General features: G+C 43.3%; 1 protein-coding gene across 1 annotated transcript in view; it reads left to right on the top strand.

Moving 5' to 3' along the window:
- Window positions 1-1892: 1892 nt before the first annotated feature.
- Window positions 1893-13116, top strand: part of MAP2K1 (mitogen-activated protein kinase kinase 1) — a 75905-nt gene continuing 64681 nt past the window's right edge. The window contains exon 1 of the mRNA XM_052646592.1: window positions 1893-2348. Within this exon, the coding sequence (XP_052502552.1) occupies window positions 2269-2348 (80 nt within the window). The 5' untranslated portion in view covers window positions 1893-2268. The remainder of the gene's footprint in view (window positions 2349-13116) is intronic.

Genomic DNA, 13116 nt, shown 5'->3' on the forward strand with positions numbered 1-13116 from the left:
GCTCCAGCATCAGTCCTTCTGATGAATATTCAGGACTGATTTCCTTTAGGACTGACTGGTTTGATCTCCTTGCTGTCCAAGGGACTCTATCAAGAGTCTTCTCCAACACCACAGTTCAAAAGCATCAAGTCTTTGGAATTCAGCCTTCCTTATGGTCCGAATCTCACATCAGTACCTGACTACTGGAAAAACCAAAGCTTTGACTATATGAACCTATGTTGATAAAGTGATGTCTCTGCTTTTTAATATGCTATCCAGGTTTGTCATAGCTTTTCTTCCACGGAGCTAGTATCCTTTAATTTTATGGCTACAGTCCCCATCCACAGTGATTTTGGAAGCTAAAATAAAACCTGTCACTGTTTCTACTTCTTGCTCATCTATTTGCCATGAAGTGACGGGACTGGATGCCAAGATCTTAGTTTTTGGAGACCTTTTACCCTTTAGCAGACATTCTACTGTTTCTTGCTCAGCTTTCCCACCAAATCCTAAAGAATCATTAATCTACTTTCTGTCTTTATAAAGTTGCTTATTCTGGACATTTCACGTAAATGAAATAACAAAATATGTGGGATCTTGTGGTTGGCTTCTTTCACTTAGCATGATGTTTCCAAAGTTCATGAATGCTATAGCACAGATCAGCCTTCATTCCTTTTTATGGTCAAGTTATATTCCATTGCACGGATGTGCCACATTTTGTTTATCTGTTGATGGACATTTGGGTTGTCTCCATTTTTTGACTATTATGAATAATGCTGCCATACATTTGCATAAAAATTTGTGTACAAGTTTGGTATGGATATTAGATTTTCACTTCTCTTGAGCACATGGGGTGGAATTGCTGGGTCATACGGTAACTATATTTAACTGAGGAACTGGCAGACTGTTTCCCAAAATATCTTCACAATTTTACATTCTCATGTTAATCTTTAAACAATTTATAAAATGTTTTACATTGAATAAATTATATACATAATAAAAAATTCAAACAGCATAAATGGCTAAAAAGTGAAAAGCAAACTTTACCCTCTACATATTGCAAATGGCTAGGTGGCTGACAGGCTGCTCTGGATCACGGGGTGTAGACGCTTACCTTGTTTTGCACACCTAATGCCTTTAGGACTGAATAGAAAGGGAACGAGGAAGAGGTGAACTGAATGTGTATTTTGAATCATATAAGTCATCTTCATCTTATTAAGCTCTTTATTCACATCTTTTTTCTTCAAGTTTTATAGAACCGGAATTATTGGTTGAAAGGACTTTTTTCAAACGGTTTTTAAGATATATTCCCAATCTGCTCTCAGAAATGCCCCAATTTAAAGTCTCATCCGCACTGAATACTCATTTCCCTGTACCCTTGTCAGCAGACTAATAGTATTACCGCTTTACATGTAACTTTCTACTTGCCAATTTACTACACACAAGGAGTCTCCTGACAAGTCGTCTATTCCCCAACGCTGCCTGTAGAAACAGGAAGGGGTCTTTTTCTTTATTCATTTTATTACTTTAGCTCCATCAGTGTGACTCGGCCCTGGGGCTACAGGCACCGTACATGAGGAGACCGCATGGCGACCTACCGGATCAAGCTCACCTCGACTAGCTATGGGAGCCAGGATGCACAGCCTCCTTTCCCGGTAGGTCCACCTGGGAGTCTCTAGGCGGCAGAGGGCGCTGTGGAGCCAGGGCCGGACCCCGCCCCCAGGGCCGCGCGCCGCGCCCCGTGACGTATTTCCGCGTCATCTGCCGCCGAGGCGTGCTCTCATTGGCTGTCAGAGAGGCAATTGGGGCGGAGCCAGGTGGGCGTGTGGAAAACGCAGCCTCCTGGAATTGGGGGGGCGAGGCTTCCCCTGTCCCCAGCCCTCCCCCAACTCTCCCCCGCCCTCCAGTCCGCCTCTGGGACTGCTGCGCTGAGCCGCTTGGAACGCGGCAGTGGCGGCGGCGCACTTTCCCGGGCTGTGGCTGGACCAGCGTTGTGGTGCGCGCGCCCGGGGACCGGTTGACTGAGGGAGAGCGGCAGGGAATCCCGGGCTGCCGAGCTGCGCGGGCGGGGAAACCCTTCGGTTCCCTGTGCACGGAGCAAGTGGGCCGGGGGTTCCCCCAGACCGCCACTGGCCCTTTGGCCCTGACGGGACCGCGCAGGGCGCGCCCCCCGAAGGCAGCCTTCGGGCTTGCGGCCCTGACTTGGCCCCGCGAGGCCGGCGCGGGGCAGCTCAGAGGGAGGAAGCTAGAGGGGCCGCCCTCAGAGTTGGGAGCGCCTTTCCTGGCTCCAAAATGCCCAAGAAGAAGCCGACGCCCATCCAGCTGAACCCGGCCCCGGACGGCTCCGCGGTTAACGGGACCAGCTCGGCGGAGTAAGTCTTGGGGTGGGGGGCGGGCTGGGGAGGCCCGGGCCGGGGTGCAGAAGCCGAGTCGGGTGTGCGCCTCGCGCGGGGCTCTGCCCGGGTCATCACATACGTCTCGGGCCGCCGGGCGCGAGGAACTCCGGCCGCCGAGGTATCGGTGACTAAGCACTGATTGTGCTCCTGACTCAGACCAGTCCGTGCACCCAACGAGTAGCGATGCCCATCCCCACCCCTCTACCGACCCTTTCAGTCATCCCTGACCTCTGGTCATTTTGCCTCTCCGTAAAAAATAAAAACTGGTTCATCGCCCGCCTCTCCCCAGCTCTTTCTCCTAGATTCTCTGGGATTCTGGTGTGTAACGGGGAGAAGGGAGCCGATGTTTTGGAAAAATTAAGATCGCATCTGCGTCTTGAGTTCAACTCAGGGTGTAGAATGTGGAGTTGGGGCCGCCGAGCAGTCCTCACCTTCGTGCTTGACACCTGTGGGCTGGGAGTGGCCAGTTGCGACCGCTGCCAGGGCAGCGAGGACGTGTGTACACCAACACCCCCGAGGCTTTTTACTTGTCCACTTTGGGGGCTCCCATTCCTTGGCCTTCTTCCTGGAGACTCTTGTTTTGAAGGGAGCTGCTTTTCTTTTCATCTGACTTTTCATTCATTCACCAGATCTTTTCTCATCGGTGTCTCTCCTGGGCTGCTTTAATTGACTACGAGCCCAATTTTGGACCTGAGACATGACACCATGTTCTTGGAAATCCCACACAAGGTGCTCCATCTCTGCAACTTCCAGTGTTCATCACGAACCAGCAGTTTACTTCTTTAAACAGTGATGAGTCTGTTTCATGGATGTTTCTGAGTTCCCACAACTCTTTTGTATCCTAGGTAAGGAACAGGACTGTGTGAAGGAGAAAGATCTGGCGAGCTGGAGAAATAAACAGAAAAGATTAATAAGAGTTCTTAATCTCTTACCTGCACCCCTGGAAACTTTAGGAAACCAGCTGATGAAAAGAACAGATTAGGCCTCAACCTTCTGCCCTTTGGTGATTTCTGTAACCTTTGTTTGTCTCTCAATTTTAATAGCCTGGGGACCTATTGGCTTGGTGGCTCTGTCCACCCCTATAATGATCACAAGGCCAGTGGTGAACAGACCTGTGATGTGAGCTCAACCACATTCCTCAGACAGACTCCTTTCTGAAGTATCTGTTTTGCATGATATTAACTTGTCCAGGTTAGTGGATAACTTTGCATACAATGATGCACGTTTAGTATACAGAATTTTATCCCCTTAATATAGTTCTGAAATCACCCCCACCTCCACCACCAGCACCAGAGCAGGGCAGGACAGGACAAATTTTGACCACAGTGGATTCTGACTGAATGTTGTGTCCTGACCATCGTGCTCCCATTCATTTTGGAAGAAGGTAGTGAGTGAAAGTGGGGCTTCCCAAGTGGCACTAATGGTAAAGAACCCACCTGCCAATGCAGGACACAGAAGAGATGCAGGCTTGATCCCTTGGGTCGGGAAGATCCTCTGGAGAAGGGCAAGGCAGCTCACTCCAGTACTCTTGCCTGGGAATCCCATGGACAGAGGAGCCTGGTGGGCTACAGTCCATAGGGTCTCAAAAAGTTGGACACGACTGAAGCGACTAAGCCGCAGCAGTGAGTGGAAGTACCTGTAGTCATTCTGTTGTTAATTGTGACCCCACTGTTCTTACAAAGTGACTGGAAGAACTCACAAAGAACTTACAAAGTTCTTACAATTGTGACGGTGTTCTTACAAAGGGGAGAGGGAAGAAAAAAGAAAAACTATGCTGAAGTTGGTGGCAGATATATTTGGTGGGAGTGGGAGATTCTAAACAGTGGGTACAAGGTGGGACTCCGGAGTCAGGCTAAGTTTGTGGTTTTGTGATCTGGGTCAGGTCTCTCTAGGGCTTAGGTTTAGTTTTGTTGTCTGTGAAAATGGGTCCAATGATAGATCTATTTAGAGTTGTGGCGACTAAATGAGCTAACAGTAGTAACTCTTCTGTTAGTGTTAGCTGCTGGTACCTTTGTTACTGGGTAGAGAATGCTGAGGGAAGCCTGAAGGTAATTTGCAGTCATGGCGGTAGATGAGGTGCCGTAGCTTCTGGATAACCGACCTCCTTACTCAGTTTTCTGTGCCATGCGTATCTACCTCTGTGACTCATTGCTGTGTTACAGTAGGCGGCATCCCTGTTTAGGCTGCCTGAGACAAACAGGGACTGTTCCCCTGCCCCCTGCCTCTCATGGGGGAAAGCTGTACACACCTGTTAATACATCTTTCCCATTTTTCAAGCAAAGCTGATGTACTTATGTTTCTCTCAGTAGATTAGGGAATGATTTGGCACATTTTCATAAAGTGTAAGAAGAAAAATGTCCATTGGCATTAAAGAACTCTTGGTGCTAAATTGGCAAGGTTGTTTCTCTGTGACTCCCTGGCACTTGGGACTGCTCTCTTATGGAGCCCTTACCCCATTTAAAGTTATGTTATATGGGACCTGGATTCTAGGCAGCTTCTGGGGGTCCTTGAAGAAAAAGACTGCAAAAATATTTCTTTTGCAAGTTTGCAAAAAAATATGAGCATATTGCAAGGGTGCTAAATGTTAGAGTGCAGTAAGTTGGAAACAAGATCATGTCGTTTCCCTGTTTAAAATGTTTCCACTGGGAATTCCCTAGTGGTCCAAGGATTAGGACTTCCTGTTTCCACTCCTGAGGGCCTGGGTTCAATCCGTCGTCAGGGAACTAAGATCCCACACACTTCACAACTCAGCACTGCCCCTCCCCCACCCCCCAAAAAGTGTTCGTAGTTTCATTGCAGTTAGAATAAAATAAAATCGAAGTTCTCTATATTGGGCTGAGTCTGCTTATCCCCCATTCCCTGCCACATCTCTTTACCCACATTTCCTGCTGCTCCTTTCTTCTGGGACGCTGGCCTTCTTTCACTTCCTCCATGGGATGGTCCATACTCCCTCCAGGCCCCTGCACATGCTGTTCCATCTGCCTGACATGAGTCCTCCCTTTCTCTTCCCAAGCTGCGAAGGAAGCAGTCTTCACCTCTGAGTAAATGTCATTTCCTCAGAGATGTTCACAGACCACCTAACCTAAACTGGGTCCCTCTTTCTCATGTCACCTGACTTTTTTAATGGCACTCATTCACTGTCCATAATCTTTTACTGGGGTACTTAAGTATTTCTGTCTTCTGTACACCTGACAACCTATAAGATTGGACTGTCCTTTTTTGATTTACTGTTCAATAAGTAGTGCCTGGAATAGTACCTGGAAAGTAATAAGTGCACAAATGTTTGTGGAGAAAATTAGTGAAATTACTAATATTTGCACAGTCTGTTTATCAAGTCTTTTAATAGCTTTTCTTTTTTTTTGTTATTTCTCCCTATATTTTTATTCCCTCCTCCCCACTTTCTTCTCTCTCCAAGACACCATCTCACCCACTCTAGATATTTAATATATGATCTTATAATTCTACCTATTTGTTGGGTATATGTGTGCTTTTGGGTGGGAGATAGTGTTATTTTGTGTGCTTAGGGTGCAGTATACTATTGTGCTACTATTCAGCCTTGAAAGAAGTGGAAATCCTGCCATTTGCAACACCATGGATGGACCTGGAGGACAGTATGCTAAATGAAATAAGCTAGACACAGAAAGAAAAATACTGCATGATCTCAGATTTTATGTGGAATCTAAAAAAAAGGGGTACATGAAAGCATAGAGTAGATAGGTGGTTACCTGGGGTGGGGAGGTGGGGGAAATGGGAGGATATTTGTCAAAGGATACAAAGTTGTAGTTCATAGAGTGAGTAAGTCTAGAGGTCTAATGCTTAGTGTGATGACTATAGTTAATAATCCTGTGTTGAATACTGGACATTTGCTGGGAGAGTAGACTTCAGGTGCTCTTGTCACACACACCCCACATGGTAAATGTGTGAGGAGATGTGTATGTTAATTAGCATGACTGAAATAATCGTTTCACTGTGTGTATATAGTGAATCGTCATGTTGTGCACTTTAAATATTTTCATTTTTTATTAAAAATGCTGTTGTGCTATAAATCTGCATCAGTTGGGATAGACTAGAAAATCTCAGTAGTTTAACATGCTTTCAGGTTAATGGGAGGCTCTTTTGATTGGATTCCAATCAGGGACTCAGGCTGACGGAGGCACCATGTCTGAAATACGCTTAGTGAGAAGGGAATCTGGAGAACCACATGCTGGCCTTTAAAGTTTCTGCCCAGAAGGGTCACTTTTGCTCCCATTTTTGTAAAGCAAATCACATGGCGATGGTGACCTTAAAAGGGGACAGGGGCCTTCTTGGAAGGAAAAGAATCATCAATATTTGAAGGGAAGCAATGACCACCCTTAACTTTTATTTCAGGTTTTTTCTTTTTCAAACAAGTACCGTATTTCTGAGCTCTGTTCACAGTGTTATACATGTGTCTAGTTGATCATCTCTCTCGGTTGCAGAGCAGTCTACCATGTGCAGGTACCACATTCTACTTATCATTCCCCTAGAATAGGACAGTTTTGTCGTTTCCAACCCCTTGCTGCTTCAAACAGTGAAGCCATCACTGTCCTTAAATCTGTACCTCCTTTTGGACTCTTATAAGAGTTCCCTGTGGAATGTACTCAGAAATGGGGTTGCTGAGTTTGAGGGTACTTTGCCTGTCCTTCCATGATAAGGCACTCACTTAATCTTTCTTTGTGCTTTTTTTTTTTTTCCCTGTTTCCTTTTTGTTTTTGAAATTGTGAAAGTATGAAAACACACAGGAGACTTGGAAAATACAGAACAAGGTATTTATAGTTCCACTATATATTACAGTTATTTTTTTAAGTAGATAAATTAAGATTTTTAGTTGGAGTTTCAATATCAAACTCTCAAAAATTAATAGAATGAATATACAGAAAAGTAGAAGGATATAGTGGATCTGGAAGGTGCCATGAAGCAATTCAGCCTAATTAAAATTCATAAAGTTCACGTATCAGTAGGATACAAAATCTATTCAAGTTCCCATAGACTGTAAACTAGGAGACATTGAAACATCCAGGGACATAAAACAAGGTGCAAAAATTTCATGGTGTAGGGGAATTGAAATCATACAGAGTCTGTTCTTTGTGTTTTAAAGAGCACTTGTAACCCTCCCAAGGAGAAGCTGGAGCCCTGAGCAGAGTTCGAGGTTGCAATGCAGGGTGCTCCTAAGACCTCACTTTTCCTGTTACCTTAGGCAGGTCTTCTGTACTTTCTGACTTTTCGTTTCCTTATCCGCAGGGTGAGGATGAGAGTGCTTTATAAAATCTTTGTCTTCGTGGCCTACAAGGCTCTGTCTGATCAGGCTCTTAGTTTTCCCCGTCGTCCCCTTCACTCTTGGCTCCAGCCATGCTGTCCCCTTCGCTGTTCCACAGTTGGTGGGGTGCATTCCAATCTCAGAACTTTTGCTGTTCTCTCTGCCTGGAATTCTCTTCTGCCAAATACCCACATGACTTGCTCCCTCACTTCCTTTGGAACTTTGCTCAAATGTTTCTTCACGCAGGCCGTCTTTGATCACTGTAGCACTCCCTATCATGCTTGACTCCCTTATTTGCCCTGTTTTTCTTCGCAGCACTTACCACTAATTACTGTTGCATTGTCTATAAATATTTATTTCCACCTCCCCCTGCCCTAAAATGTATGCTTCATGAAGGCTGGGGGTTGGTTGGTTCCTTGCTCAGTGAGTAGATCAGTGTCTGGCCCATAGCAGATACTCAGTTATCTGTTGACCAAATGATTGAACTGTTCCTACCTTGAAGGAGTATCATGAAGATTAAACAAGATAACACATACGGAAATGCTTTGAAGGCCACAAGGTGCTGAATAAACAAGGTGCGTTGCTTGGTGGCATCCACAGCTTTTTGATTTGCATCAGCACTTTCTGCAGGTTTGTGGGAACACACATCTGTTAGTGTGAAGGCCCTTAAGGAAGCGGGTAGAGAGGTTGAAACAGGTTGCTGTGCTTTGGGGGGATCTCTTACGGCCTTAGGCGCTTCCCTGATGGCTCAGTTGGTAAAGAATCCGACGGCAATGCAGGAAATCCTGGTTGGATTCCTGGGTCAGGAAGATCCGCTGGAGAAAGGATAGGCTACCCACTCCAGTATTGTTGGGCTTCCCTTGTGGCTCAACTGGTAAAGAATCCACCTGCAATGCGGGAGCTCTGGGTTTGATCCCTGGATTGGGAAGATCCCATGGAGAAGGGGAATGGCTACCCACTCCAGTATGGGCTTCCCTTGTGGCTCAGCTGGTAAAGAATCCGCCTTCAATGCGGGATACCTGGATTTGAGCCGTGGTTGGGAAGATCCCCTGGAGAAGGGAAAGGCTGCCCTCTCCAGTATTCTGGCCTGGAGAATTCCATGGGGTCACAAAGAGTGGGACATGACTGAGCGTCTTTCACTTACAACCTTACCTGGGATGTGCGTTATGATAACTAGAAGCTTTTGAAGCGGTTTTAACTGACTTTGTAGTCTGAATTTAGGTGCTTCTACTGGTTTGTTCCTGCGATAACTAATACTAGTGCAGTCTTTTGAGAATAGCTTCAGGTAAAAAGTAGGGCCAGCTGAATCTTGTGTCCTTGGGAAGAATGTCTCTGCTGTTGTTGCAGCAGATACAGAAAGAGCAAAAGGTTCATAAAGATGACTTAGCCTGGGGCAAGGAGATGTGTAAGGTATTTGTTTGAACATAAACACGTACAGCATTCTACTTTCACTTATTTATGCATCTTTTGAAAACAGGGAGAGAATACTTCAGTAGAGCTTCCCATCTCTAGCTTGATTTTTCTCTGGCTGATCCCTTTATTGTCCTCCCATTGCCCCTGCCTTTTACCTCTGTCTGGTCTTGCTCACATGGTTTCCTTTGTCTGGAATGCCCTCCTCCACTTTCCTGTGTGATTTTATTTTTGTCTTGTATTTGCCACCACACTTTAGGTGAGGGGAGGACCTATAACTATGAGGAAAGGAACCATGGCCATCTTGTGTACTGATGTTTCCCCCACATCTACTCCAGGGCCTGGAATGAAAGAATGCTCCCATCTTTCAAGACCTAGAATAGAGTTCATCTCCCATGTAGCCTTTTCTGAGTAACTCCATGCTATTCTAGGACCTGAGTTTGAGACTTAGTTTTGCTACTTCTATATTGTTGATCTTTGGCAGGTCATTTATTTATTAAAAAAAATTTTTCTTTGTATGTTATTTAACTTCACTGAGTCTTAGTTTCCCTCGTTAGTAAAGTAAGGATGATACTATAACAAACCTGTGAGGGAAGGAGGGCAGGTGAGCATCATCCAAAATAACGTTGTAAAAGTACTTTGTGATTGTTGGAAGCTGTCTACATGGGAAGTGTCATTAGAGGTGCCGGCTTTGGTTTCTTCCTTCTCAGCTGACTGTTACCTTTTTTTTCTTAATACCAAATTGCAAATGTTGATAAATCATGTTAATTTATACATTTTATATGCTGCCTGTTCTTCGAAGTCTTACCCAAACCTGCATCTAATCAAGCCTTGAGATCTGACTTCCTGTTTACAGCAAATACGGGGACAGAGAAACAAGTGAAATGACACCAGGAGGAAACAGACAATTTCAGGATGTGGAATATTCTCTAAGACAACCGACCCAGTCCCTTTAAACAGTCAGTGTCCTGCGGGAAAAGTAAGGGAGGGTGCTGTTTGAGAACAGAAGACTAAGGAGACGTGCCAGTCAAATGTAATACGTGAGCCTCGGTTGGGCACCGAATCAAAAATAATAGCTGTAACAATGATCTCTTGGAACAACTAGGGAAATTTAAATAGAGAATTATGGTTAATTTTTTAGATGTAATATGGTATGATTATGTAGGAGACTGTTGTTGTTCATAGTTGATGAGTGAAACTTTGAAGTGGTTCAGGAAAAAAAATTACACTCACATAAAGCAAATGGGGCAAAATTGTTCACAGTTGTTTAGTTGGTTAGTGTATGAGATTGACTCTTCCCTTCTTTCCATATTTCTTATGTTTGAAAAAATTAATAATAAATTTTTTAAAAGTACCCAGAGATTAAAATTCATCCTAAATCTTACGTCCTTTTTAACATTGACTCACATTTCCTCTTTTTTTTATATTTTATTTTATTTTTTTTATTTTACAATATTGTATTGGTTTTCACATTTCCTCTCTCCTCCTTTGTACTCTGACCTGTGTGTTTATGTGCATGCTTCGTCACTCAGTTGTGTCCTACTCTTTTAGGCCTCATGGATTGTTTTTTCCAGGCAAGAATAGTGAAGTGGGTTGCTATTTTCTCCTCCGGGGGGGTCTTCCCTGACCCAGGGATCAAACCTGAGTCTCCTGCATCTGCTGCATTGCAGATGAATTCTTTACCATTGTACCATCTGGCTTATATTGTATAATAAACATCACATTAAATTCTGTATCATTTTGAAGTCATATGCTTTCTTTTTCACTGAATGTTCCTTGTGTCTTTTTTTTTCTCCATTAATTTGATTATTTGGGACCATGCCTTTTTGAACTCCTGGGTCCACATCACTCCATTCGCTTAGTATAGTAAATCATTATTGGTAAATTGGACAAAACCAAAATAACGTTTAAACAAGCTAACCAACAACAACAAAAAACTCTTCCTTGCAAGCTTCCATTGGTATAAATTGGTAATTGTTTCTACCACACCCATAGGAAGCACAGGTCAAGCAATGGAGAATCTTTCCAACATATTGAGAAAACCTGGAGAACCCACAGACTGGGAAGAAGGCAATGTGAACTTGAGAAGAAAGCTTGGAGTCTCAGTTTTGTTTCTCTTAGTCCCTTCTAGAAGCTGCCAGTTTTGAAAAAATCATCCTAGTCTCTTTCTGCCACTTGATGATGGTGTTGCTTTGTGTCCTGTATCCTGTCTCTTTTGTCTGAAAACCCATGAGAGCTGTTTGAAGGCTCACATACCTGTTTGCTAAATTAACACCTTCCAGAATGAATTGCATTTTTGTTTTTAAAAGAGCAGGTGTTCTCTGAATCCTGGTGCAGGGCCTACTGCTAAAAATGCTGATCCTGCCTCTGATTTCTTGGTGAAGCTCCCAGGGGTATCCTGCTTTGATGTCAGCAAGGGAGTCAGATAAGAAGATGTTGCATGGGGGTTGAAGAAAAATCAAATAGAGTGATTTCTTCCCCCTGAAGCCAATTCTTTTGAATATTTGCTTGCTCAAGTACAACTTTAAAAGAAAACTGAATATATCAGTACCTTTTTAAGGAAAGAACCTACAGGCATTAAATTTTCCAGTTTAACTTTTGGTTATTATATACATATATTGATAACTGGAATCAGTTGATGGGCTCCCCTCCTACCCCATTTTTACTCACAGACATAATTCTCATGCTTATCATTTATTTTTGGCTAAAGAGTAGAATTTGATAGGACCTGGCTTCACAAATGACACTTTGTTGATTATTTAGATGGCTTTGTTGATTATTTAGATTATATTTAAAATAAAAATTTTATTATTTACTGATACTCTTATGAGTATTTTGAACTAATTTGTGGTGTTCTTTTAAATTAACTCATACACCAAATCAGAGGCAATGAACCATGTTACCCATTTTGTTATGTATTACTGAATATGTTCCATAAAAAGACAGAACCAATTTACAATGTATATTTCAACTAGTTCCTCAAGCTTTAGGAAGTTGGGTTTTTTTTTTTCTTTTTTTTTTGAAATTTAGTGACTTTTTTTTAATAGTTTAATAGGGCTCCTTCTCAGTCTGCTTTGCTTTGTTTGCCAGGCTGTATTTTTGAAATGGGATTATTTTCAGTCTAAACTAATATTTAATGAACGCATTTTGAATGTAATTTGCTCTGCTGGATGGTGTAGATAGGTGAGTAAGATTGTTTTTTCCTCCAAGGATCTTAAAATCTCATGTATGGAGAGGTTGCAAGTTCACGAGAAGGAGGAAACAGATGGGTAGAGTAAGAAAAGTGCCCCAGGAGAAAGAGGTACAAAGAAAGGACTGTCGATTCTCATTGAGAGGAGGAAGAACGCACATCCAGTGGGGAAGATTAGGAGGGCCTTCACAGAGGAGATGACATTTGAGCTGGGTCTTGAAGGATGGCTAGGATTTCCATGGGAATGGGGGGAGGGAGGGGGCCTGGCAGGAAGAGAGCTCAGGATGAGCAGCTTGACATAAGTGGGAAAGCTTGGGATGTGTGTAGAGAAGCGGCAACTAGTTCAGTGTGCCAGATGCATAGCTGCAGGGCGCCGGAGATGAAGCTGGAGAGGTAGGTGGGAAGGTTTTGCGGTACCAACCGAACACTTTGAAAAGTTTCATGCAAGCTTTTTTCTTCTCAGACCATTTTTTAATAGATATGTCTAAATAGCTTTGATGTGTTAGTCTGTCTCTTTTATCAGCCAGTAGACAATTACTTGTCTTTTGGTTTGTTGAAGCAATAAGTCAGTGTGCTTCGTATTTTTTCAATTTTATAAATTATGTGGCTACTACATCATCCCATTGTGATGTTTCCCTTTTATATTGTATTACTTAGGAAAAAATACGTATATTTTTTATTTTCCAAAGCATGTCTTTTGTATGGTACAACCTACTTTTCTTTACTATTCATACATGTTACATTATTTCAAAACTAACAGGAGTATGTGGCTTCATTTTCTTCTAGCCTTTTCTCTCCCTTATATGGTCCCATCTGGAATTAATGTGTTTGGGGTGAAGTATGGGTCTGTGTTAATTTTTCTACACAAT

This window comes from Budorcas taxicolor, chromosome 10, assembly GCF_023091745.1.
Source record: "Budorcas taxicolor isolate Tak-1 chromosome 10, Takin1.1, whole genome shotgun sequence".
In the NCBI taxonomy this organism is placed as follows: domain Eukaryota; kingdom Metazoa; phylum Chordata; class Mammalia; order Artiodactyla; family Bovidae; genus Budorcas; species Budorcas taxicolor.